Source organism: Cervus canadensis, chromosome 22 (genome assembly GCF_019320065.1).
Source record: "Cervus canadensis isolate Bull #8, Minnesota chromosome 22, ASM1932006v1, whole genome shotgun sequence".
Taxonomy (NCBI): Eukaryota; Metazoa; Chordata; class Mammalia; order Artiodactyla; family Cervidae; genus Cervus; species Cervus canadensis.
This window is the reverse complement of record NC_057407.1, coordinates 46,142,303-46,170,249: the sequence shown is the minus strand read 5'-3', so window position 1 is coordinate 46,170,249 and position 27,947 is coordinate 46,142,303. Positions and strand designations below refer to the sequence as shown.

General features: G+C 44.1%; 1 protein-coding gene across 6 annotated transcripts in view; it reads left to right on the top strand.

Moving 5' to 3' along the window:
• Positions 1 to 18,966, top strand: part of LOC122425065 (myosin VIIA and Rab interacting protein) — a 217,642-nt gene extending 198,676 nt beyond the window's left edge. For all 6 annotated transcript variants that reach the window (XM_043443378.1, XM_043443380.1, XM_043443379.1 and 3 more), the window contains 5 exons: positions 5,864 to 6,025; positions 11,992 to 12,096; positions 12,209 to 12,269; positions 13,653 to 13,771; positions 16,815 to 18,966. In XM_043443378.1, coding sequence (XP_043299313.1) covers positions 5,864 to 6,025; positions 11,992 to 12,096; positions 12,209 to 12,269; positions 13,653 to 13,771; positions 16,815 to 16,847 — 480 coding nt within the window. In that variant the 3' untranslated portion in view covers positions 16,848 to 18,966. The remainder of the gene's footprint in view (positions 1 to 5,863; positions 6,026 to 11,991; positions 12,097 to 12,208; positions 12,270 to 13,652; positions 13,772 to 16,814) is intronic.
• Positions 18,967 to 27,947: the final 8,981 nt, after the last annotated feature.

Sequence of the window (27,947 nt, the reverse complement as noted above, 5' to 3'; positions counted from 1 at the left end):
TTGTTCACAAAGAGTTAACTGCCTACTTCCACCTCCTTCCCTACCCCGTCCAGCTTTTCAAATTTCACCTCTAAAGAGATTATTACATCTGTGTTCCTTTGAATTCTCTGGGTCTTTGTGTCATGGAAGGGATGACTTTTTTCTTTATCTCCTCAGTTCCCCAGATCACAGAGCCATGGGCAGGTCGCTTGCTCTGCTGTTTCCAGGATGGAATTCAACTGAGCAGCAGGAGAAGGGCAGAGCTGATTCTTAAACTGGCGTCTGGGTGCAGCTGATTTAATTAAAGCAGGGCTTTTGTCTGTCTGTGTTCTAAAGAGCGCTCCTGCTCCTCATTCCTCTGCTGCCTTTTTCTTTTGTGCCAAGGAGCCTAGGGACCAGCAGAACTAGAAATGGCAACACTTAGTCTGCTTTCTGAACATTGGCTTCTGCAGACCAAGACTCTGAGATAAAGAGAAGATTTTCAAGAGAATGTCCACCTTTATGTAGACTTATAAAGATTTCAGAGCTACATAAAATGAAATATGTCACATCCACATGTCAAATCTCCTGTTTCCATGAACTGCCTTGTTAATCCACTTAATTGGGGGGAGAGGGGCATGGGCTCATTGGAAAAGACACTGATGCTGGGAAAGACTGAAGGCAAAAGGAGACGGGGGTGGCAAAGGATGACATGGTTAGGTATCATTGCCAACTCAACAGACATGAACTGAGCAAACTCCAGGAGATAGTGAAAGGCAGGGGAGCCTGGCATGCTTCAGTCTATGAAGTCACAAAGAGTTGGACACGACTGAACAACAAATAGGGATTTTAGAATTTCCTTAGTCTCTTAACTTTGACACTTCTAACCTGCTGCCTGGCTGTAAAGTCAGCTCTGTCTCACCTAAAGGTGGCAGGAACCTCAGACCAATGCCAGCCTTCCCTGCACACACACAGTGGAGACTCAGTTTCTCAGACTGAACGCCTGGGGACCTCTGAAGCACAGGGTCCTACTGTACCTTTAGGGGTCTGGCTGGGAGAGGAGTTTCAGGAGTGAGTATTGACTCAGGTCTGGGTAAGGTTAAGGGATGCTGCAGTGCCCAGAGAGTAGCAGTAGGAGGAAGTAGCCACTGCCCCCAGGCCATTATAGCCCAGGGGAGAGCTGGAGCCTGGAAGAGCATCCCCTAGTGGAAGCTGTTGCCACGGAATCCAGAAAGGAAAGGGGATGGGGGGAGGCTCCAACTTCTTTCTCCTCCTGCCTTTGATCTTCTCATTGGCTAAACCCATCCCTGCCAGCGAGGGATCCTTGATGGTAAAGTCTGTATAGGTCAGCCTCACAGAGAACAGAACAGAGCAGAGAAGAATGGAAAATGGATCTAGGGATCAACAGAGAATAACCAGCTTGACCATTCTCAAACCTGTGGTGTAAATGGGGGAACCCACCATGGCCACCTTGTGGGATTATGCAGGGTTGGGAGGGGGCAGGATGAGTGGGCTCCCTCACCACTACACCCCCATCTAAAGATCTTCCTCTGACAGAGACCACCTGGGGTACCCCATAATTCCCAGCCACAGACCCAGTGGAGGAACAGTCTCAACTTCCTTTTCAGTTCAGTCCAGTTGCTCAGTCATGTCGGACTCTTTGTGACCCCATGGACTGCAGCACGCCAGGCTTCCTTGTCCATCAGCAACTCCCGGAGCTTGCTAAAACTCACTTCCATTGAGTCGGTGATGCCATCCAACCATCTCATCTTCTGTTGTCCCCTTCTTCTCCTGCCTTTAATTTTTCCCATAATCAGGGTCTTTTCCAATGAAGTCAGTTCTTCGCATCAGATGGCCAAAGTGTTGGAGCTTCAGCTTCAGCCTCAGTCCTTCCAGTGACTATTCAGGGTTGATTTCCTTTAGGGTTGACTGGCTTGATCTCCTGGCTGTCCAAAGGACTCTCAAGAGTCTTCTCCAACACCACAGTTCAAAAGCATCAATTCTTTGCCACTCAGCTTTCTTTATAGCCCACTCATCCATACATGACTACTGGAAAAACCATAGCTTTGACTAGATGGACCTTTGTCGGCAAAGTAATGTCTCTGCTTTTTAATATGCTGTCTAGGTTGGCCATAGCTTTTCTTCCAAGGAGCAACCATCTTTTAATCCCATGGCTGCAGTCACCATCTGCAGTGATTTTGGACTCCAAGAAAATAGTCTGTCACTGTTTCCACTGTTTCCCCATCTATTTGCCATGAAATGATGGGACTGGGTGTCATGATCTTAGTTTTTTGCTTCTGCCCTAAAACTTTCACCAAAACCAAATACTCTGTAGGATGCAATTAGTGGTAGCAGGCACAGTGGGACAGCCATGGGGGCACCCACCTCTGCCGCACAATCCAAGACCAGGCAGAGGAGGTTGATCTTCCTTCTCAAAGCCCTTGAACAGCCCCCACAGCACAGGTGAGGTAGAACTTCTGGAAGTGATCATAGCTCTCTGCTCTCAGAGAACAAGAAAAGAAATACTATCTGTTACTGCCTAACCTTAGTTCCCTAAAGTGTATTTCAAGGAAGTCAAGTCCAACAAGATGCTCTAAGATCAAACAGGCTTGAGAAACCCATAAATTCTTACTAGGAAAATTGAGATACATGTTAGCACATTAAAGTCTCTGAGAAGTTCTACAATAAGAAATCTGTTTAATGTTCTGTATCCTAGGGGCTTTGACCATAATGTCCTTCCTTAATGAAACACTTATTCTCATCCATTGAACTGTTTAAGAAAGGCTTGTTGAACCAGGAGCCAGTCAGTCGGGACACAGGCACCAGTGACTAGAATTTGGAGGGGACATAGATTACTCAGATGTGGTAATCATATTTCTTGCCAAAAGTTCACCGTAATTAAGCAAGCAATACCAAGTTAACAGTTTTCAAATGGGTTATTTTTAAGACTAGAATAACATTTTCATTATATAGCATGTTAACTTTTGTTATTTCAGCCTGCCACAGAGCCAGTATCATGTCCATCTATAACCACAGTAACTCTAGTACCTTTATGCCAAAGTTTGAAATGTAAATTGTCATAACATTCCAATTGAGATTAAGTATCATGGTAATCATAGATTGGACTTCCCTGGTGGCAGAGTAGTAGAGAATCCACCTGCAATGCAGGAGATGTGGGAAACGGGGGATCGATCCCTGCGTTAGGAAGATCCCCTAGAGGGGGAATTGGCAACCCACTCCAGTATCCTTGCCTGGGAAATCCCAAGGACAGAGGAGCCTGGTGGGTTCCAGCTCATGGGGTCCCAAAGACCTGGACGTGACTGAGCACACCGTCGCAGGGCAGGGTGGGTAAAGGCTTGAAATCAGGCACCAGCCCTCTGGCTCGATAAATACCTGTCATGATCATCGTCAGCGTCACCACCATCGTCGCCCTCCTCTAATCCTTCAGGCGCCACCCCCTTGCCTGTAAGTTCCTGCGGAATGGGTGTCAGTGCCAAACCTCTGAACCGCCACCCACCACACTAGTGCCGGGAAAGCAGGCTTTTAGGGGACACAGAGTTAAAGATGAACATTCTGGCCTTGCTAAGGACTTGCAGCGATTTCATACTGCTTTGTCTTGGCAGAGAAAATAAGGAATGTTGGTGGATGACTATGTTGGCAAGAGAACAACAAGATGCTATTAAGTTGATATGGCCATAGGGTATGATGACATTTAGTTTTCCATGTTCCTGGAAATATCAAGGTTATGAGACCTCATGTCAAGTCACGTTTAACCACTGACACACTTAAATTATTCATTTTATTTAAATCATAATTACAAATTTTGGTTCATTGTGCAAAGCTCTGTTTATGTTTTAAATGATCATATCAAAATAAATTCACCATTTTGGGTGTGGGTACCAAAAATATAATATCCAAACTCAAACTGTCATGGCCATCTCTCTGATCTTTCTCCTCTCTCCCCCTCCCTCCTCCTCCTCTTCCTCTTCTCCTACTTCTTCTTTCCTCTCTCTCTGTCTTTAATTTTTCTCCCTCTCTGAAGATAATTTTTCAACCTCACAGCTTTTTCTCCCCTCAAATAGCTTTGAGATAGCCATCATTTTCTTCATCGGACAAAAATTAAAGTTTTTCTTATTTTGAAGATAAAGAACATATGGCTGTATTAAACTGTGAAGATCTTTTAGAAAAAGAAGTTCTCTAATACTTGCATGTGATAAAGAAATATAACACTAAGGGCAAACTGAAATAGGGCGATGGCCAGCAGACATTCGACGTATGACCCCTGTGTGACCGATGAATCACCCGAAGTGATGCCAGACGTGGCAGTCACTGCTGGAAGCTCCCACAGCCCAGCTAGTTGTATCTGGTGATGCACAATCGAATTTGCTTTCATCACACCTGCACTTGCTTTTGTTCCACACTGGAAAGTTTTGTAAAATTGCCAGTTTTCAGGCAGATGTATGCATCATGCCAAGGAATTGACCGAGTTGGAGTATCTCAGGGGCCTTTGCCCTCCTCGTCAACACTCAGCATCACTCGCTGCAAGTGATCTATGTGCATGGCTCTTGCAAATATAACTGTTATATTTTTACCTCAAGTTAAAAGAACTGTTAAAGAAGGGGTGGTGCATATCATTCAGATAAACTCAAAATGATTGTGATTACATGTTTAGAGCTTTATATACATTGATTAAACCTCATGAATCTCTCTTTAATTAATTACCTTCTCTAGATACATCTGGTTCCTGTGTTTCATCCCATTGTTAATTAGGCTGAAGGAGCATTTGTTTTATTCACCCTGTCTGACATCCCTCGGCCTGAATTATTCCAACGGCCTCAATTATTCCAGAAAGATTTACTTTCTGTTTGCCCACGTTTTTGTTTTTTGACCTCTCCACATGGTATGCAGGCTTCAGGATCTTAGATCCCTGGCCTGGAATCAAGCCCGTGGCCCCTGCAGTGGAAGGTTGGAGTCCTAACCACTGGACCACCAGGAATTTCCTTGTTTGCCCACTTTTATGAGAATCACATTATAAACTCATAAGCCAAGGTAATTTTTCTTTTAATTTTCCCTCAAATTACTTCTATCTTATTTTCTTTTTAATTTTCAGTGAAAGTGAAAGTGGAAGTCACTCAGTCGTGTTTGACCCTTTGTGACCCCATGGACTATGAAATCCATGGAATTCTCCAGGCCAGAATACTGGAATGGGCAGCCTTTCCCTTCTCCAGGGGATCGTCCCAACCCAGGGATCAAACCCAGGTCTCCGGCATTGCAGGCGGATTCTTTACTAGCTGTCTTACATTAAACAGATTTTACATGCTTCTCAACATCATACTATTTTCTCAGAAATAAAGTGTTACACATTTCAGATTCCTTTTCATTCCCTTAACCTGATTCAAGAAAGCTAATAGTACCTGTTCAGAGATAATTCACTCAAAATTTGTAATTGTTTTAAATTAATTTCACCTCTTTAATGTTCTCTGAATTTCTCCCAATTACTAAATGCCAACTAAAATTTTTATTGGAAAAACTACGTCATGAGTTTTTCTCCTTGTTTCCTCTGTCTTGATACTATGGTTGTTATAGTTGCTGGACAAATTCACCATTTATGTAGCTTATCTCATGTATTTTAATACTATGTTATCATATTTTTAGAGTTTGCAAACTATATTTTCTTGCAGGAAAGGTTGGGGGAAGAGGGTGTGTGGCTGACAGTGAGGGGGTGGCAAGACCTTATGTTACCACTTGAGTGTAAAGAATGTTTATAAATGCGGGATTCCCTGTCTCTTTTTCCCAATGTCGAGTCTAATTCTTTCTCACTCCCCTGAATTATAGCATCCCCTGAAAGGGCCCCACCAGTCCCGGGTCCACAGACCTGAGCTCAAAGGCCATGCCTCCTCTGCAGGTGTACCTGGCGGCAGGCACCGTGTACGGACTCGAAGGCCAGCTGAGTGAGCTAGAGGACGCCGCCCGATGCATCCACAGTGGCACAGATGAGACCGAACTGGCGGATCTGGAGGACCAGGTGGCCACGGCAGCAGCCCAGGTCCACCACGCCGAGATCCAGGTAGGAACTCTCCTCTCTGCCCCAAAAGAGGGGGTACCTCATCTCCCACAAGAGTCGTCTCTAAGCCTTTGTGTCTGTCTGTTCCTGCCATCTCCAGCAGACTTCATGGACATGGTCCTCCCAGGATGCCAACAAATCCTCCTTTCTAAAGTGCAGCCTTCCCTGGAGAAGGAAATGGCAACCCACTCCAGTATTCTTGCCTGGCAAAGTCCATGGACAGAGGAGCCTGGCGGGCTGCAGTCCATGGGGTTACATGACTGAGCACGTATGCACGAGGGTGGAGGGAGATGGGTTGGTAGCAATAAAGTGGTAGAACTAAAAAAAATAAAAAATAAAAGGGCAGCCCTCCTCTCCCCCAATTACAGCCTTGATAATATATGTCTTCCAAACCTACGCCATCTTCCTCTTTGACAAATTCTCTGACCCTTGCTATAGAGGCTCCCACTCCACCCCAAGACCAACCTCCCTAACCTTTATCACGCTGTTGATTACCTATTTAATGCCAGTGTTCCCCATGATAGACTGAAAGTTTCTTGAGAACAGGACTCTAGCTGTCTAGCTTAACACCATAAGTCCAGTGCCTAATGTAACACCTGACACGGGTTTGGGGCCCAATAACATTGAGAGGAATAAATGAATGAAAAATGAAGTGTAGAATTCTTAGACCAGTACTTTGCATGATTTTCAATGTGGCTGTTTTAGAACTAATTACTATATTATCTGTAACTTTCTGAAGATGCTTGTTTGCAGTTTTCATGGATAACCTCTTAACCTCTGATTCTGGATCAGAATCGACTGTGGACTAAGTAATTGATTCCCAGACTGGGATCTGTGGACATGTGCATATTCAGGGATCCACGAAACATGCTGGTCCCCGCAGCATAAGCTGAGTGTAGACCCCTGGTTCACTGGTATTTCTGTAGACCCTGCATCTCAAAACTTGCATCCTTTGGAGAATGGGCATCAGTAGAAACCATCTCTGGACAGAGAAGATGACAGTGCTGGGTGATAATTATTTTAAAATAAATATTTCTATTTTAAAGAGTCAAAAATCACAACAACTGCTGATACCATTAAGCACTCTCGAGAATGGGAGGGCACCAGTTCTGTGCTAGGAATGGCCTGGGAATGGCCACATCACATATGACCCTGTTGACTGTTTATTACCAGCAAGCATGGCTGAAGAGCAACTTTCCTCAAATAAAAATCATTTTCCACAAAAGCCCCTCAACATTTAATCAATTTATAGTCAGTATCATATAAAATAGAATCAAATCATTTGTTTTCTGGGGGTGTATTTTGCAGCAAATATTTCTCAAATGGCTTGGCAGGAAGTAATATTGTTTATGGATGACTGGGAGGGTTTTATTGGATAATTAGTTATTTGTGCTTCCAATTTTTTCTAGGCTTAAATTACTGGAGCCATATTCTATGGCAGAAAATCCTGGCATCCAAAATATCTATTTTCCATGTGTTTGAATGTGCCTTGTTGTTGTTTAGTAGCTCAGTTGTGTCCAACTCTTTACGACCCCATGGGTTATAGCCTGCCAGGCTCCTCTGTCCGTGGGGCTTTCCAGACAAGAATACTGGAGTGGGTTGCTATTTCCTTCTCCAGGGGATCTTTCCAACCCAGGGATCAAACCCGCATCTCCTGCATTGGCAGGCAGATTCTTTACCACTGAGCCACCAGGGAAGCCCCTTAAATGTGCCTATTAATTATTTTCTGTTAAATATTACAGTAACGTCATCAGTAATGTCACCAGTGAGCTTACTTTGGGCCAGGAGTTGGGTTTAACCTTTGAATTCATTATTGTATATAATTCTCTCAGCAACCCCAGTGGATGGGTATTATTATTTTCCCCTTTTTATACCTGGAGAAAATGAGGCTCAGAATGGTTAAACTGAACTCAAATGCTAGAAAGTGATGAAGCCAGGAATTTAAGCCAAGTCTTTCCAACCTCACAGTCCACATTCTTTACCAGTCTGTGCTGTGTGGTTTCCTGAAAAAAAAAATGTGCTGGTCCTGCCCTCAGGTATATCCGCTTGCATAAGAGTCTTTATTTGCATAGGAGGTTGTCAGCCCTGCCACCATCTTTACGAGTCTTCTCAATGTGGGAACCTCTATTTGGAGACTCTCCTTGTCCTGCAGTTCCTGCCAGAGAAGGATGCCTCATTCCTTGTTGTCTGTCCTTGTCCAGAGCAGAGTCTCACAGGAAAGGTCACAGAGGGTGCCCTGCGGGATGGTAGGAGGGTCCGCCTGGAGGGTAGATGTGCTGAATTATGTTCTTAGATTAGGTCAGATTCCAAGGACGCTTTCACCTTGGAGTTTACCTTTGGGACAGGCTTGCCCGGTGCTCAAGGAGACTGCAGGACAGTCCACGGGGCAGCGTGCTAAGAACAGCTGTCCACTGTGTCCTACAGGGTCACCTCTGTGAGCATTCCTGGGAAAAGTCTCTATTAACTCTTAATATCAGGAAAAGCTGTTCTGCTAAATACTTGGTCTTTATCTGTGAACACGGAGTCCTACACTGATCTTTTTGCTTTGGCTCCCAGAAAACTCAGAACTGAACTGGTCACCCCCTTCTATTAAGAGTGAGGGTAAGGGTCCCTGGATATTCGGTCTTAGGAATTAATGGAACACAATAAGACAGAAAATGATAGATAGATAGGCAGATAGATAAAATGCAGGCAAAACCAACCCTGAGCAATCTCCTTTCTTCTTTCTTCATCCTTTTCCCGTTTACTAAAGCAGGAAAAATTAACCCTTCTTATTCCAGAGCCTGGCAGTCAGCAAATCAGGAGATCAGCAGCTTGCTGTCTTCAAGGGGAGGAGCCCTCTGAGCAGAGCCCTCTGAGCAAATCCCTCCATCAAAACTGCTTCCAGGAGAGAGTGTGGGCGTCTCACTCACGCCAATTGCTAATGACTGATAAGAGCAATCTCAGTTCAGTTCAGTTCAGTCACTCATTCGTGTCGGACTCTTTGTGACCCCATGAACCGCAGCACACCAGGCCTCCCTGTCCATCACCAACTCCCGGAGTCTATCCAAACCCATGTCCATCGAGTTGGTGATGCCATCCAACCATCTCATCCTCTGTCATCCCCTTCTCCTCCTGCCCTCAATCTTTCCCAGCATCAGGGTCTTTTCAAACGAGTCAGCTCTTCGCATCAGGTGGCCAAAGTATTGGAGTTTCAGCCTCAACATCAGTCCTTCCAATGAACAAGTCCTTCCAGGACTGATCTCCTTTAGGATGGACTGGTTGGATCTCCTTGCAGTCCAAGGGACTCTTAAGAGTCTTCTCCAACACCACGGTTCAAAAGCATCAATTCTTCAGTGCTCAGCTTTCTTTATAGTCCAACTCTCACATCCCTACATGACCACTGGAAAAACCATAGCCTTGACTAGACGGACCTTTGTTGGCAAAGTAATGTCTCTGCTTTTTAGTATGCTGTCTAGGTTGGTCATACTTTCCTTCCAAGGAGTAAGCGTCTTTTAATTTCATGGCTGCAATCACCAGCTGCAGTGATTTTGGAGTCCCCAAAAATAAAGTTAGCCATTGTTTCCACTGTTTCCCCATCTATTTGCCATGAAGTGATGGGACCAGATGCCATGATCTTAGTTTTCTGAATGCTGAGCTTTAAGCCAACTTTTTCACTCTCCTCTTTCACTTTCATCAAGAGGCTCTGTTGGTCTCTAAACCAAGGGAATGCCCTCCTCAGTGTGAAATTTGAGGAATCAGAATAGGAAGGCATCTGGGGGGCAGGGAGGGACAAGGACTGCACAGTGGCCCCTGTTGGGGACTGGCTGCTGGGCAGCTTCACTAGAGTTCTTTCACCAGCTGCACAGTCCTGGCCTTCACCTGCCTCCTCCTCCTTCTCTGAGAAAGACTGCCAGGATAGGGGAAGCATCTCCCATATTTGCTGCCCTTTCAGACCTTCTCTCTGCATTTCCTAGAACAGCTGTCCCCATGGGCTTCATCCAAAGAAGCCCTCAGTAAATGACAGTGGAATTAGAATTTGTCTTGCGCAGCACAAAATAGCTTAGGGACAGGAGAGGCAATGGGCTTTCCAGGTGGCTCATATGGTAGAATCTCCTTGCAATGCAAGAGACCCAGGTTCAATCCCTGGGTCAGGAAGATCCCCTGGAGATCTTCAGTACCTACTTCAGTACCCACTCCAGTATTCTTTTTTTCTTAATTAATTTATTTTAATTGGAGAATAATTACTTAACAGTATTGTGGTGGTTTTTGCCACACATCGACATGAATCAGCCATGGGTGCACATGTGTCCCCCTATCCTGAACCCCCCTCCCTCCTTCCCCACCCCATCCCTCAGGCTTGTCCCAGAGCACCAGCTTTGAGTGCCCTGCTTCATGCATCCCACTTGCACTGGTCATCTATTTCACAGATGGTAATATACATGTTTCAATGCTATTCTCTCAAATCATCCCACCCTCACCTTCTCCCACAGAGTCCAAAAGTCTGTTCTTTACATTCTCTGTCTCTTTTGCTGCCTTGCATATAGAATCATCGTTACTGTCTTTCTAAATTCCATATATATGTGTTAATATACTGTATTGGTGTTTCTCTTTCTGACCTACTTCACTCTGTATAATAGGCTCCAGTTTCATCCACCTCATTAGAACTGACTCAAATGCATTCTTTTTTATAGCTGAGTAACATTCCATGGTGTATATGTACCACAACTTCCTTATCCATTCGTCTGCTGATGGACCTCTAGGTTACTTCCATGTCCTAGCTATTGCTCCAGTACTCTTGCCTAGAGAATTCTATGGACAGAGGAGCCTGGCAGGGTACAGTCCATGGGGTCACAAAGAGTCGGACATGACTGAGCAACTGACAGAGGGAAGGCAGTGAAGATGTTGGGGTGGAGGGCACACACGCTGGGCTGGGCCCGCTTTCAGGTCTCCAGTCTGATGCCCCAGCACACTCAGGCTGCGTCATCGCAGTGAAATGGCTGTGGCCCCAGCCTCCTCCCTCAGCTCTGCCGGCCTCCTCCAGGGTTCCCCATGCCAGGTCTTGGCAAGGCCCCCGAGGATGGGACAGCATGGTGAAGGCATGGGCACTGGCATTAATTCTGAGCTCTGCTGTGAGATGTTCGGTGCGTCATTCATCCCTCTGAGCCACAGTTTCCTCGTCTGTAAAATCAAGAGGACGGTGCCTGCATCACAGGATTGTGACCGAAGCATGAGTGAGTTCACATACTTAAAGTGCTCAGCATGGTGATGGCACATAGTGATACCCTTTTCTAAGAGCAGGGACCGTGTCTTCTTCACCCTTGGGGACATGGACGGACAGGGATTCTTTCCTGGCACTGAGTAGACACCTGTTCTCCGTATCTACCTTAAGACATTGCTGGAGAAGAAATCTGAGCTCCTTCTGACCTTCCGATGTTATAGTGAAGGAAACCGATGCCCAGAGACTGGAGGGAGTTTCTCAAAGCCACTTGGCCTATTCATAGAGGAAACGGACTTGAACCAGATGCTGCTGGGCCTCCCACCTAAGACCTGGTGGTGTGATTTTGGACTCTCGGAGTCATGGAAGAAGGAAGGTGGATCTCCAGCTCCTACTTGCCTTTCAAAACTCACAGCGTGTTGCCTCCCAGGGAAGCCTTCCTTGACCCCACCCCCACCCCTATGCTGAGCCCGGTGGCCCTGGACCAGAGTTCCCACCATGCCCCAGGCTTCCATTTATCCCTCAGGGACCTCTGACAGGGGTGACATGCTCGAGAGCTAACAACTGGAAAATTAAATTTACAAAGAGGGACCTGTGGCTTATTTTCTTCACTACAGTACCAGGTGGAGATGTGCCTGGTGGAAGCTGAATGAATGAATGAATGAGCATATATCAAAGCAGATTTGTTTTCCATAGGTTCATAACACTGTTAATAAAGAGTCTCTCCTCCTGGACTTTGTGCTTACTGATTCTGTCTTTCTGTTGCATTAAGATTTCTGATATTGAGAGCCGGATTTCAGCCCTGACCAATGCAGGGTTGAACATAGCACCCTGTGGGCGCCTCACCAGAAAACGAAACCAGAAGCAAAGGAACCAGGTGAGTCTGTCCCTCGCTCCATCTGCTGGAATACCGCATGACCTGGACAATGCAGAAAATAAAACCCCTGTGGCTTCACAAAGGTGTACTGATGCCTGTGTTCTGTTTTCAGGTACAAACCATAGACACATCGAGGCAGCAGAGGAGGAAACTGCCTGCTCCACCAGTGAAAGGTATGCTTACATCAGACCACAGAGCCACCCATGAGTCAAGCCTGACTCATTCACGTAGAGTAACTCAGAGATCTGAGTTTGAGGACCAGATCTAACGGGGTGTTCTCACCCAGAATTACCCTTGTGGAGAGTCTGTCTTGATTTGGATTCCTCCAAGAGTCAGACCCTGGGACAAGGATGTGATATGGGAGATAACTCCAAGAAACACGGATATGGGAAGAGAGAAATGATTCAGGGAAGGAAATTAAGCCAATATGGTGTACTTTGATTAGTATTAATAGTTTGCTTCTTTGTGCAAATAATGCTTAAACCCTGATGGGGACTTCTGGGAGACAGTATTAACCGTACCTCACACTTTCCTGCTCAAAGAATTAGGAAGATGAGGTTTTTCAAGTCTCATCTTTGCTTGAAGGTTATTTTGGGCAGGGACATTAACTCCCTGTTACTTCTGATCCGCCCCATCACTCATGGGCTCAGAGAGAGTGGTGTGCCTGCAGCAGAATGCCGTCAGAGTGGGCTGGGACGGGGACCGTCAGGGAGGTGTGAGCACACGCTGACAGCATCTAACTCAGGGCCCAGCTTAGAGGGATTCCAGTAATGCCAGTCCCATCACCCTTATCTACTGGTCGTTTTCAACCATCTCCCTGGATTCAGAAGCCACAGAGTGAGGATGCCAAACAAGAAGTTTAGACCTAACAAAGTAAATGAGTAGAAAGTCAGTGGATACATGTTTGAGTTCTGGCTTCACCCTTCATTGTTCCACAAACGTTTACTGAATGCCTACTTTGTATTCCATGGAGCCCTAAACAATTAAAATATACTGCAGATCCATGAGCTCTTACTTTGAAACCCTTGGGTCTATATGTGTTTCAGAATCATTTGGACCTTAGAAAGGTAATGTGGTATGTGTGCTTTGTACTTCCCGACAGCCCCCTCCCCGTGGTGATAAACACATCAGTAATCCTGCAGCTAAGAATGAGAATGCTCATGCTCTGCGGGTGGGACCAGGACCTGAAACGGCCACTTGTCAGCTTACGTCAGGTTTTGCCATTAGGCAGTTTTGACTCCAAAGTCATAAAAATTTGCCTTTTTTGTTTTTGAGCCTTTTATATTTCAGAATTGCAAATAAGAGTTAGTAGACTGTATTGGATTCTCTCCAAGCTACCTTTTTGCCAGAAAGCCACCAATGGATGATGCCTTGGTTTATTTGATCTACCTCAAAATAAATAAACAGAACAAAGCATTTCCACAGTCAGACCTATGGACCCAGAATGAGATGCCAAGTCTAGAACAAAAATCTGGGTAAACTGGACAGCTGCTCTTTCTTCCTTAACCAGCAGTCAAGCTTCCAGATGATACTTATGCCTGTGTGTTTCCTTTTAGCTGAAAAAATTGAGGCGTCTTCAACAAGCACCATTAAAACATTTAACCGCAACTTCATTCTCCAAGACTCCTCAACAAACGGGACTAAAGAAAGGAATAGCACCCCCAAGGATTTGATAGTAAGTCATCTCTGTCTTAATGCCAGTTACTTTCACTATTGATGGCACCTCCAGTCTGCAGCCATTCTTTCTGTAGATCCCCAGTCAGAACTTCCTTCATGGTCTGTTGGTCAAGTGACAGGGTTCCTTATATTGCTAAACTTCTGGGTATGTGGATGCATTCTCTCAGCTCTATCTCCAACTCCTTTTAGGAACCAGGTTTAATATAATAGAAATAAAAATTTTTAAAAAATAAAATAAAAATATGTAGACAAAATGTAAGGTCTGATTGAGGTGTACAAGTTTTTATTCTGTTTTTGGTTCATGTTCACTCTTCCTTAAATTTCTTGTTAGCCATTAATTACTTGTTTTTCTGAGAAAAAAAAAAAAAAAAGCAGCTGCCCATAAATGTGTCAAAGGAAGGGATAATGGATAATTTGCATAAACCTGGAGATCATGTAAGAGGGCTAAGGGATTATTACCCTAACACCAACATGTGCTTCAGAATTTTGTAAATGCTTGACGCTGCTTACATGGGAGGTAAAGATCCAGCTGAACTGCCACAGGGATACTGATAATGCTGAGGGGGCAGAAGATGGCTGGTGACAAGACTGAAGCACAGGCAGACCTATTTGGTTGCCTTTTATGCGTCACCTGTTGCTCCCGTCCCATTCCTCCCCCTGCACTGTCCCTGTGTCGTGAGCGCACAAACACCAGGATATGGCATAATGGAGGGCATGCTCTTCTGAATTACAAGTTACTGCATCTCTTAGGCACCATATGGCAACAGACCATTACCCCGACCTTCCAAAGTCCAATTACCTGGCTCCTGGCCATTACTGCAAAGACCTAAAAATATGCATTATTACTCTAAAAGGGCAGACCACTAGGGCCAGGGAAGGAATCTGTTATAAATAAGACAGTTAAAAATAAATTGCCTTAGGGGAAAGCGGGCGGGTGGGGAAGAGGGATAAATTAGGAGTTTGAGATTAACATATACACACTAGCATATACGAAATAGACAACCAAGAAGGACCTACTGTATAGCACAGGGAGCTGTACTCCACCCATGAGGGAAAAGAATCTGAAATATATATACACACATACACCTGGGCTGCCCAGATGATGCTAAGGGGTAAGGAACCCACCTGCCAATGCAGGAGATGTGACTCGGGTTCAGTCCCTGGGTCAGGAAGATCCGCTGGAGGAGGGCATGGCAACCCGCTCCAATGTTCTTGCCTGGAGAATCCCATGGACAGAAGCTTGGCGAGCTGCAATCCAGAGGGTCACACAGAGTCAGACACGACTGAAGCGGCTGAGCACGAAGCTCACATACAGACCTGAATCACTTTGCTCTATACCTGAAACTAATACCACACTGTAAATCAACTCCACTTCAACACAATGTTTTAAAAAAATTTAAGGAGAATAAAGCTCCAGGTCCCCCTCTCTTAAAATTTAAAAAATAAATAAATAAAACAATAAATAAATTACCTTCCATAGAGACAGAACATAGATAAGTGGTTGCCAGGGGCTCTGAGGAGGGAGCATAGCAAGAAATGCGTAAGGATAAGAGGTTTTACCGTAGAGTGAGGGTATGTTTTGAAACTTGACTGAGCTGGTGGCTATGTAACATTGGGAATGTACTAAATGCTGCTGAATTGTTGATTTTTAAATGGTTAATTTTATGCTTGTGAATTTCACCTCAGTAAATTGTTTTTTTAAATAAATTAACTTTAAATAACACAGAAAGGTTAAAAATGAAAGGATAGACAATATTCGCTAAATAAATGGAAACAAAAAAGAAAGGGCAGGAATGCTACTTTCAAACAAAGTAGAATTCAATGCAGGAAGCACACGAAAGAAACAGCGAGGGAGGATGTTTTAGATATTGATAAAATAAAGGCAGTCACGAGCCTTTCTTGGACTGGCAAACAACGCAATTTAATGTGCCATGGTTAATGACTTTAAAATTCCTTTAATCAGCCCTTGGAAGCTCAGTACACCAGAAATACATACAAATTAGATAATTGGAATAGTGTAATTACTAAGCTTTAATTAAGAAATATCTCTAAAAAACATATCTAACTTTATACTTAACAGAGTTCACTTTCTTTCCAAACATCAATGGGCCATTTATAAAAACTGATTTTATACCAACTACAAAGAAAGCCTCAATAAATTCCCACAGGTAGAAAGCATAAAACTACCCTCTGTGACCCCAATCCTCAAGATAATCTCACATGTTCTGAAACTGTTGAAACCCCAACAACCAAAGCCTGATGAGGCTGGCAAGTGTGTACACATCTCCATGCTCACTCACTTGCACAGACACATACAGATCACACACCAGTAGTGCTTCTTCAGAAAGGTGAGGCATGCTAAATAAAATATTAGCAAATTAAATACAGGGGTACTTTAAATAATAAATTACCAGATAAATTTTACAGGAATGCAACGAGACCTTTAATACTGAGATAATGATTAATAAATCCCACAAAAAAATTCGTTTCTTTCCAAATTAATTTATAGTTTAATTCTCATAAAATTCTTAGTGAGGTTTCCTTGGACCTAAAGTTCATACAGGAATAAATATGAAAGAATAGACGAGGGCAATTTGCAAAGTTAAAATGGTTTTCCTGCCAGATTTTAAAATGAATCAAAAACTGTAAAGAAATTGATAGTTAATGAAATAGAATAGAAAGCTCAGAAATAGATACAGACACATATGAAAATCTGTTTCATGATTTTTTAAAGCCTTAGGAACCAGTAGAGAAGGTATAGATAATTTAAAAAAAAAAAAAAAAAACTGTGCTTGGCAAATTAGCCAATGGGATGTAGTCGGAAGGGAATCAGTTCTGTCTTATTCCATATACCAAAATGAATTTCAGATGGATTAAGAAGTACGTGTAAGAAATGCATCACTCTTTGCGTACTGTGAACGATTTCACTGGGCAAAGGGCATGAACACCTTTAACGACACAGAAAAGCAGCGGCCGTTGTTAATGGCCTGTCTGTGCTCTCACCAAGGGGCTGACTGCACCTGCTCGATTTCTCCCCGCAGGAGCCCACCCTGGAGTCCGCTGTGATGTATTAGCACCACGGCACTTCTCTACCAGTGACCCACTGCCTCCGGCCATACACAACAGTGCCTTGACCCAACAGCCATCGAATTACTGTACGGATTTCCACCTGAGGAGAGGGCCTGGGGAGGCCACAGCGCGCCCCTGCACAGGGCTGTCCTGATACCTCAGCTGGAAAGCAGACCCAGACTTCAGCATCAAGGTCTTGCCTACGCTCTGCCTTAGGCTCCCAGGGGAATCCAAGACAGAAAACCAAGACGCTGGCTTCCAACAGCTGAGCTCCACGTTCAAAAGATGCATCCTTTCCCTGTTCACTTTGCTACTGTGTACTGTCTTTAAGACCTTATTTTTTTTTTTTTACCCTTTTGATTCAACTAGAATTACATGTCAACAATTTGTCCCAAAATACAGTGCTGGGGTCAGGAGATGGTGGAGGGAAGCGTATTAACATTTAGGTCATCAGTTCTCATTACTCTCTCATAGGCATGTCTGTCCTACAAATGCTTAGGAGAAAAGTGAAACGCCCCTGTAGTGAGCACTGGGGACTGTTTAACTCGGGGAGCCCTCACCTGTCAAAAGTCTCCCTCCAGCCACCTCGTTCCTGCTGGCTTCTCGCCCACCACACCACCAGTTCCTCCCATCACTTTACAGTCAGAAGCCACAGGACGGAAAGCTCTCACTCACCCACGCCATGCCCAGGTCTGTCTGAAACAATGTCTCATCAAGAATTCAGGGCTCTTCCTTGGACTCTCTGAATCTCCCCACTCTGAAGGGGAGAGGGGCTTGAGAAAGCCCACCACTGGCTTAACTTTAGTGCATTGTCCAGAATCAGTAAGATGTGGTTTAGCAATGACTGCGTCTAAATGAGGTTTTAGGTAACTGGATGACTGCGGAGTACAACCACACAAGGAAATGCTGTACTCCAAAATTTACCTCCCAATAAATATTCAGCCGAAGTAGTAAGATGACCCTAAAGATAAAAATGGTTAAGGAATAGCCTGAGAAAACTCGCATGTCTGAATAAAGCAAGGACAAACTCTGAATTCAACAGACACGAGAGTTGAAGCTAACTCCCCTTGTGTGGTCTCAAACGCATGACTATTTAGAGTGTGTTTATAAAAGCAAATGGAATTGGAATTTCACTCAATTAATTGAGTATTAGCAACCTTTTTTAAAATTTTCTCCTTGTATACTTTGAATCTGAGGAAGAAGGCACAAGATGGGAAGTAAGGGAATAGCGTGACTGATGTTTATTAAGGGACCGCTCTGAAGGAGGCAATAGACTTATCATTCTAATCCTTATAGCAACCCTATTCAGTAGGTATCCTCATTTTTCAGATGAGGAGACTGAGGGCCAGAGTGATTAATTTGCCAAAATCAGACCGTTAAGCTAAGTATAATTTGAAGGCCTGACAAAGCCTCATTCTATGTTGTTTTCAACTTCTATGTTCTTTTGCTGCTGTGCACATTTCCAGACCTGACTTGCTGCTGATATGTGTGTTATGATCCATTCCTGATGGGGGTCTACCTATCTTCCAGTAATATTCCTTGCTGATGCTGTGTATGTGTTATCCAACAGAAATGAGTCCTTTGAAATAAAGTAAATCTTTGGCTTTTTGTTCTGTTGGTGTGGTTAAAAGCAAACAAATACACAATTTAAGAACACAACAAAAAAGATCTGAGTTCCAAACAGAGCGTTTTCTTTAAGAGGCATGAAAAGCAACTACTGTTGTGTTACAGTGTTAAAATATTCAGTTTTCCTTGACAAAAATGTGTACTGTGTAAGCCTTGCAAAAAAAAAGAAGAAGCCTGCTCTATGGCATTTGAATTTTTATAAGGTTTCCTTGTGCCAAATAAGTGCAAAGATTTAATTTACTATTAAAATCCATAAGCATATGTTATAGTTCCAGAAGAATTATTTTGTCATCAAGTGATTTTGATCTTCAGTGTCAATATTTATATTTAGATTAATTTTTATAAATGAAAATATTTTAATGGTTTAAGAAAATGAGGCCAATAGGACCATATCTTTGACGACTTCTGAAAGTATGCTTGCCTTCATGTTATATGCACATTGCCAAGAATTACTGTCAAGAAAAATGATAAAGAAGTAAAAGTCATTTATGAAAATAATGTTTGTGGGTGTGTGATTTTTTTTGTTTTGTTTTGGTTTTGGTTTTGGTTTTTTTTGGTTACAGAAGACTGGGAATGAAGAAGGGGTAGGGAAGTCAATGGCTATTCATTGGCAGGGCCAAGATTCAAAGCCATGGTTGCCCCATACCCCATGTTCCTTCTGGTTATACCACTCACCTCTCCACTGCTTGTCTTCCTGAGAACTGAATCGCCCAGGACCACCTCTATTGAGGGGTCACTCAGATAAGACTAGCAGTTCTCAAAGCAGGAGGGGCAGTGTGATTTTTATGCCGCAGGGGACATTGTCACAACTTGGGGGCAGGACATGCACAGAGTCCACAGGGGCCAGGGATGCTGCTAAACAGCCTCTAGTGCACAGGACAGTACCTCCCAAAACAAAGAATCATCCAACTCAAAATGTCAACGGTGCCGAGTTTGAGAACCCTGGGTTAGACCCCGGAGGGAAGCTTGGACACCTGTGGAAAAGCCACTCCCACCTCTGTGGGGACTGTGTGGCTGAATGGGAAGCAGGGCAGCGACTCTCTCAGAGTCTTTCACAGGCTCAGAGGCAGTTGTTGGTCCTCTGAGGCTGGCCTGCCCACACACTGGCCCCTTCCATCCCCGGATGGGAGTAAGAACCCATAACAAACCTGCAATGAATGAGGGAATAAAACAGCAGCAAAGAGCAGCAACGTGGATGGGCCTAGAGATGGTCATACCGAGTGAAGTAAGTCAGACAAAGAAAGACAAATATCATATGATGTCACTTACATGTGGAATCAAAAGAAAATGATGCAAATCAACTAAGTAATGAAACAGATTCACAGACATAGAAGCCAAATTTGTGGTTACCGAAGGAGGAGGTAGGGAAGGATAAATTAGGAGTTTGGGATTAACAGACACAAATCACTGTATATAAAATAAACAACAAGAATTTATTGTATAGCACAGGGAACTATTTCATTTGCATTTCATGCAAAGATGGGCTCGATAAAGGACAGAAATGGTATGGACCTAACAGAAGCAGAAGATATTAAGAAGAGGTAGCAAGAATACACAGAAGAACTGTACAAAAAAGATCTTCACGACCCAGATAATCACGATGGTGTGATCACTCACCCAGAGCCAGACCTCCTAGAATGTGAAGTCAGGTGGGCCTTAGAAAGCATCACTACGAACAAAGCTAGTGGAGGTGATGGATTCCAGTTGAGCTATTTCAAATCCTGAAAGATGATGCTGTGAAAGTGCTGCACTCAATATGTCAGCAAATTTGGAAAACTCAGCAGTGGCCACAGGACTGGAAAAAGTCAGTTTTATTCCAATCCCAAAGAAAGGCAATGCCAAAGAATGCTTGAACTACCGCACAATTGCACTCATCTCACACGCTAGTAAAGTAATTCTCAAAATTCTCCAAGTCAGGCTTCAGCAATACATGAACTGTGAACTTCCAGATGTTCAAGCTGGTTTTAGAAAAGGCAGAGGAACCAAAGATCAAATTGCCAACATCCACTGGATCATCGAAAAAGCAAGAGAGTTCCAGAAAAACATCTATTTCTGCTTTATTGACTATGCCAAAACCTTTGACTGTGTGGATCACAATAAACTGTGGAAAATTCTTAAAGAGATGGAAATACCAGGCCATCTGACCTGTCTCTTGAGAAACCAGTATGCAGGTCAGGAAGCAATGGTTAGAACTGGACATGGAACAACAGACTGGTTCCAAACAGGAAAAGGAGCACGTCAAGGCTGTATATTGTCACCCTGCTCATTTAACTTATATGCAGAGTACATCATGAGAAACGCTGGGCTGGAAGAAGCACAAGCTGGAATCAATATTGCCAGGAGAAATATTAATAACCTCAGATATGCAGATGACACCACCCTTATGGCAGAAAGTGAAGAGGAACTAAAAAACCTCTTGATGAAAGTGAAAGAGGAGAGTGAAAAAATTGACTTAAAGCTCAACATTCAGAAAACTAAGATCATGGCATCTGGTCCCATCACTTCATGGAAAATAGATGGGGAAACAGTGGAAACAGTGTCAGACTTTATTTTTTGGGGCTCCAAAATCACTGCAGATCGTGACTGCAGCCATGAAATTAAAAGATGCTCACTCCTTGGAAGGAAAGTTATGACCAACCTAGATAGCATATTTAAAAGCAGAGACATTACTTTGCCAACAAAGGTCCATCTAGACAAGGCTATGGTTTTTCCAGTAGTCATGTATGGATGTGAGAGTCGGACGGTGAAGAAAGCTGAGCGCTGAAGAATTGATGCTTTTGAACTGTGGTGTTGGAGAAGACTCTTGAGAGTCCCTTGGACTGCAAGAAGATCCAACCAGTCCATTCTAAAGGAGATCAGTCCTGGGTGTTCATTGGAAGGACTGATGCTGAAGCTGAAGCTCCAGTACTTTGGCCACCTCAAGTGAAGAGTTGACTCATTGGAAAAGACCCTGATGCTGGGAGGGATTGGGGGCAGGAGGAGAAGGGGACAACAGAGGATGAGATGGCTGGATGGCATCACCGACTTGATGGACATGGGTTTGGGCAGACTCCGGGAGTTGGTGATGGACAGGAAGGCCTGGTGTGCTGCGATTCATGGGGTTGCAAAGAGTCGGACACGACTGAGCGACTGAACTGAACTGAACAGGGAGCTATATTCAGTATCTTGTAATAATCTATAATGGGAAAGACTCTGAAGCTGCACACGTGAAACGAACACAATATTGCAAATCAACTACGGCCTAAACAAAAAGAAGCAGCTGAGAGCCTTCTCTGCCTGAGAGGCTGACACAATAGTACCCAAGCTTGAGTGGGCATCACAGTCCCCTGCAAAAACACAGATTCAGGGAATAAACCCAGTCACCTCCCATCCTCAGTCTACCTTCCTCTATGCTCCCATGGACAGCAAGGATATCAAACCAGTCCATCCTAAAGGAAATCAACCCTGAATACTCATTGGAAGGACTGATGCTGAAGCTGAAACTCCAGTATTTTGGTCATCTGATGTAAACAGATGACTCATTGGAAAAGTCCCTGATGCTGGGAAGGATTGGGGGTGGAGGGAGAGGAGGGTGTCAGAGGATGGGATGGCTGGATGGCATCACTGATGCAATGGACATGGACTTGGGCAAACTTCAGGAGAAGGTGAGGGACAGGGAGGGCTGGCATGCTGTAGTCCATGGGGTCGCAAAGAGTGGACACGACTAGGTGAGTGAACAACAACAACAACGCTCCCGTTAATGTGCCTGGCACAATATTTGCTAAACATTCACAGCAAGTTAACACTTAGGTTGGTGGGGCATTTCAGATGGGGCCGGCGGGGAGAACACCACCAGGAAATCCTCTGAGAGATTCTCTGGGCAGCATTTCCAGACCAGAATTCCTGACTTCTCTACACTGCCTCCCATCCCCAACCACATTCCCATAGGACAGCAAGACATGGAAACAGCTAAGAGGGTTCAGACACACTCCAGTTACCCAAGCATTTGGCTACCCTAACCCAGAAGCCCAGAAAACTTGTATTGAGCAGCCAATGTGTGTTGACACTCCAAGTATTCAAGAGAACCAGTTTGAATCAACAATTTGAATGTCAAGCGTGATAGGCAACTAAACTCATAGAAAATTTACAGCTCTTCTTGTATCCAGGATAAATAGGAACAGAGCAAAGATAGTATTTTCCCCTAAGAAATAAGAGCTTGATTTGCCATGCCAAAAAAAAAAGTGACCCAGTATTCATAGCATTTGAAGGCTTCCAGAAAACACTGAGCTCTACTCTTTGACATCCCACATGCCAGCTCGGTGACCTATCACCTCATCTGTAAAATGGAATTAAAATAGCTACGTCATGGCATTGTTAAAAGGTTCCGTGAAGGGCTTCCCTGGTGGTCCAGTGGTTAAGAATCCACCTTGCAACACTGGTTTGATTCCTGCTCCAGGAAGATCCCGCCTGCCATAGAGCAACTATGCGCCACAACTACTGAGCCCACGCCTAGAGCCCGTGCTCCGCAACAAGCAAAACCACCGCAATGAGAAGCCCATGCACTGCAGCAAAGAGTAGCCCCCGCTCACTGAACCTAGAGAAAGCTGGTGTGTAGCAGCAAAGACCCAGCAAGACAAATAAATAAATAAATATTTTTAAAAAGATAAAAGGTTCAATGAAGTAACACACAAGGAAATTCTCAGCAGAATGCTTGGTAACTATAGGTCCTCAATGTCCTCCTTTTTCTCTTGGAATACAAAAAGCATTTGCATATCAGCACTAATGATTTATTTTGCAAAATGCTGTGCCTCAATTTTTCTACTCATGGTAGAAGAGATTATTTTTCTGCAAATATTCACTCCCTTATCCCCCTAACTCTGGGAGGAGTGCGCTGCCTCACCCCACTGGAGTTGGGCTTGGTCATGTCACTTGCCTTATGGTTGGTGGAGCACACTTCTCTGTCTCTGGCTAGTATAACAAAAATACCAAAGACTGGGAAGTTTATAAACAACAGAAATGTATTTCCCACAGTTCTGGAGGCCAAGAGTCCAAGATCAGAGTGCCAGCATAGTTGGTTGTGGTGAAAGGCTGCTGCAGACTTCTCATGTGTCCTCACATGGAGAGGGATCTCACTGGAGCCTCCTTTAAAAGGGCACTAATCCCAATCAAGAGAGTGGAGCCTTTCTGACCTAATTACCTCCCAGAGGCCTTACCTCCTCATATCACCACTTCAGGGGTTAGGTTTCAACACATGGATTTTGAGAGGACACAAACATCCAGACAATAGCATTAATGAACCCTTGGTTTGGATTTGGCCATGTAACTTGCTTTGGCTTATGAGATGTTATTAATAGAAGAAGAGCTACATAAGGGACTTGAAATATGTTTATGGAGTTGGGCTGGTCCATTTATATTTGCCATTCACTATGAGAACATGCCACAGGCAGCCCACTGATCTGAGGAACAGACTCAGATCCAACCTTTAGCCAAGCCTATTGAGCCCAAGAGGTCATCAAAGCCACCCCAGCCAACACATAGACATAAGAACAAGAAAAAATCATTGCTCCCTTAAAGCACTGAGTTTGGGAGTTGTTTATTATGGAGTAAAAGCTAACTGATACACTATGTGAAAAATTAAGTTTTATAACCTTAGATTAATCCTTGTGTTAGTGATGAAATGAAGATGAGTGGATACCAAAAGTAAAATCACATGCCAGTATAAAAGGTATATAAGTAACTATTGAACTACTTGTCTTTGACATTTTGTTAAATATGGAACTTCTGTTACATTTTGAAGTATCTTTCTGTGTATGTGTTGCTCTTTCACAAAGGGTCCTCTATTCCTTGAAGTTTTTGACAAAACTTTAAAGTACAGGAGGCACTACGTACTTTCCTTTAAAAATAACTTTTCAAATGACAGCCACTTCATTTTCTCCCAGGGGAAGTATTTCCCATACAAAATTTGCATTTTACAGAACAGTAGGTTTCATGAGCCTTCTGTCACTGCAATTGAGTTGTAATTATGATAAAGTGCAGGTAAAGGTGTTGCATTTTAAAGAGCTTTCAAAGGACTGGAAAAACTTTAATATACACTTCAAACATTGGAAATCCCAAAGAAGTTATTCAGAAGGATCAGGTATGGTAGAATCAAGTCCTCAAATATAGAAAAATATGTTTTATATCAAAGTTATCATGTTTGATAAAGATGAAAGATTAAAGGCAGTGCTTCCCAAACTTTAATGTGCAAATTCTGATTCAGCAGGCCTGGTGGGACCCATGATGCTACATTTCTAACAAGCTCCCAAGTGATGCTGCTGACGCTGGTCATACTTTGAGTTGGTGGTGTTCAGTCTCTGACTCATGTCCAACTCTTTGTGACCCCATGGACCGCAGTATGCCACGCTTCTCTGTCCCCCACCATCTCCCAGTTTCCTCAAATTTATGTCCACTGAGTTGGTGATGCTATCTAACTATCTCATCCTTTGTCACCCCCTTCTCCTTTTGCCTTCTATCTTCCCAAGCATCAGGGTCTTTTCCAGTGAGTCAGCTCTGCATCAGGTGGCCAAGGTATTGGAACTTCAGCTTCAGCACCAGTCCTTTCAATGAATATTCAGGGTTGATTTCCTTTAGGACTGATTGGTTTGATCTGCTTGCAGTGCAAGGGACTCTCAAGAATCTTCTCCAGCACCACAATTCAAAAGCATCAATTCTTCGGCACTCAGCCTTCTTTATAGACCAGCTCTCACATCCATACGTGACTACTGGAAAAACTGTAGTTTTGACTATACAGACTTTTGTCGGCAAAGTGATGTCTCTGCTTTTTAATATGCTGTCTAGGTTTGTCATAGCTTTTCTTCCAAGAAGCAAGTGTCTTTTAAAAATTCCACGGCTGCAGTCACTGTCCACAGTGATTTTGGAGTGCAAGAAAAGAAAACCTGTCACTGCTTCCACTTTTTCTCCATATATTTGCTGCAAAGTGATGGGACTGGATGCCATGATCTCAGTTTTTTGAATGTTGTTTCGAGTCAGCTTTTTCACTCTCCTCTTTCACCCTCATCAAGAGACTCTTTAGTTCCTCTTTACTTTCTAGCATTAGAGTGGTATTATCTGTATGTCTGAGGTTGTTGATATTTCTCCCAGAAATCTTGATTCTAGCTTGTGATTCATCTAGCCTGGCATTTCGCATGATGTACTCTGCATGTAAGTTAAATAAGCAGGGTGACAATATACAGCCTTGACGTACTCCTTTCCCAATTTTGAACCAGTCAGTTGTTTCATATTCAGTTTTAACTGTTGCTTCTTGACCTTCATACAGGTCTCTCAGGAGACAGATAAGGTGGTCTGGTATTCCCATCTCTTTAAGAATTTTCCACAGTTTGTTATGATCCACACAGTCAAAGGCTTTATTTAGGGTAGTCAATGAAGCAGAAGTAAATGTTTTTCTGGAATCCCCTTGTTTTTCCCATGATCCAGCAAAAGTTGGCAATTCGATCCCTGGTTCCTCTGACTTTTAAAAACCCAGATTGTACATGTGGAAGTTCTCAGTTCACATTCTTTGGCATTGCCCTTCTTTGAGACTGGAATGAAAATTGACCTTTTTCAGTCCTGCGGCCACACTTTGAGCAGCACTGCTCAATAGAGTCCCTCAGAGAGTCCCCTGCAGGGTTGAGGTCCAGGTACCAACAGTGGTAACCTGTTCATTGATGCTTTCTTGTGACTTTTTCTCCCTTCACTCTCTCACATTCTCCCTCCTCAGCATATACCCTGGGGGTCACCTCCCAAATTAACTACTCAATGCAGAATCTCCTTTGAGGAAACCTCCAAGTAAGACATTCCCTGCACTGCATATACATATGTGATTATCTTTTTCCTGCACTGACCTGAAAGCCCCTCGAGGAAGTGGGTTCCGTTCATAATCACACAGAGCTTGGCATAGAGCAGGTGCCTGAAACAAATCTGGTTCACCTATTATGGCCATGGCGGTCCTACCTCTAGCCTGTGGTCACCCCATGACCAATCGACTCAACTGAAGATGGTACCCCACAGGCACCTTCACGCCCATCCAAGGCTGGAGGTGAGCATCCTTCCGACACCGAAGTGTACAGAAGTGATCTCAACACCAAGGTGGAGAAGCAAGAGGCTCCCCCTAACCTCTACTTCACTCCCCTCCCTTTTCTAAAGACTGTGGAGCAACTTCAGGGGGCAGTGAAATGGTCCAGGCTACCCATTATCCAAAAGCACAAGCTCCTGTATCCATAGATGCTCACAGTCTGTAGGCCCCAATGAGACACCAGTAACTTTGAGTGGGCCTCTTAAAGCGCTGTCTCTAAGCTGGGTCAAGAGTTCTTGGGTGCCAGCACTCCTTCCTGCCATCAATGATGAGGCAGGGAAGACATTGAAAAGTGATTTTTTTCACTGACTTCTGAGCAAAACCCGTGTTCCCAGCCATGACCCATGTTTTCTCTGAGTGGATTTCTCTCCCTCATCCTTTGCCCAGAAAAAAACAGAACTTGGGAAGAACTCTAATGTTAGAAAGGAGTTTCCAAAATGAGGGACAGATTGCATAAGGGGTACAGAATATGGCCCACTAGGGTCAGGTGAAAGAACATATTCACCCTTGAACTCATTTTTTATGTGGAAGTAACCTTTACCAATATTAAATACATGGATAGATGCAAGTGCATGTAATAATTTATAAGTGAACATACATATTTTGGGGATGCACTGTCAAACAGTTTTTACTGATGGGATGTGTGGCCCAAAAAGTTTGGAGACCACCCACTAGTTAGAAAACCTTGTAAGCTTTTCCTTTTTTGGTGCATTGTGCAGTTTGCAGGATCTTAGTTCCCCGACCAGGGATCGAACCTGTGCCCCCTACATTGGGAGCACAGAATCTTAAACACTGGACTGCCAGGGAAGTCCCCCTCGTAAACTTCTGATGAGTCAAATTTCTCCTCCAACCAGTCCCCATCACCATCCCTGTCAAGGACAGTGCTACGCTCAAAATGTAACCCAGTGCTTAAAGAGCAGCTGAGAGAAGGGCAGAGGGGAGGAGGTAACACAGAGAGCCCCATCCATGGGTTGAGCCCTGGGATGAGTGCTGTTCCATCCCTCTAGGGAAAAGCTTTCTTCTGTCTCATCTGTTTCCTTTGCTCGCCCCAGCCCAGGGGAGAAAATGTCAATTCACTATCCAGCCATCTTAACTGAACTTCCTGGAGACACTGGGTTACTGTTGCCTGAAAACAACCCAGTGGGCAGCCTTGAGGAAGGGGGATTTCCAGTCACGTTTCCCTGGGGCTCTTTGAAGTGGACCAAGTTAAACCTCTGCCTGGAGAGCCAGGTGAGCTGGGATGGAGCCAGGTGGACCAGGTTGTTACCTGGTCCTCTACCAGGACCCCCTCCTCTACCCAGCCCTGCCTCGCTTCGTATCATAGTGCCCAGAGCCAGCCAGCCAGGCAGGGGCAGCAGAGTTTACAAGTGCAGCAACCTGAGCGCCCCCA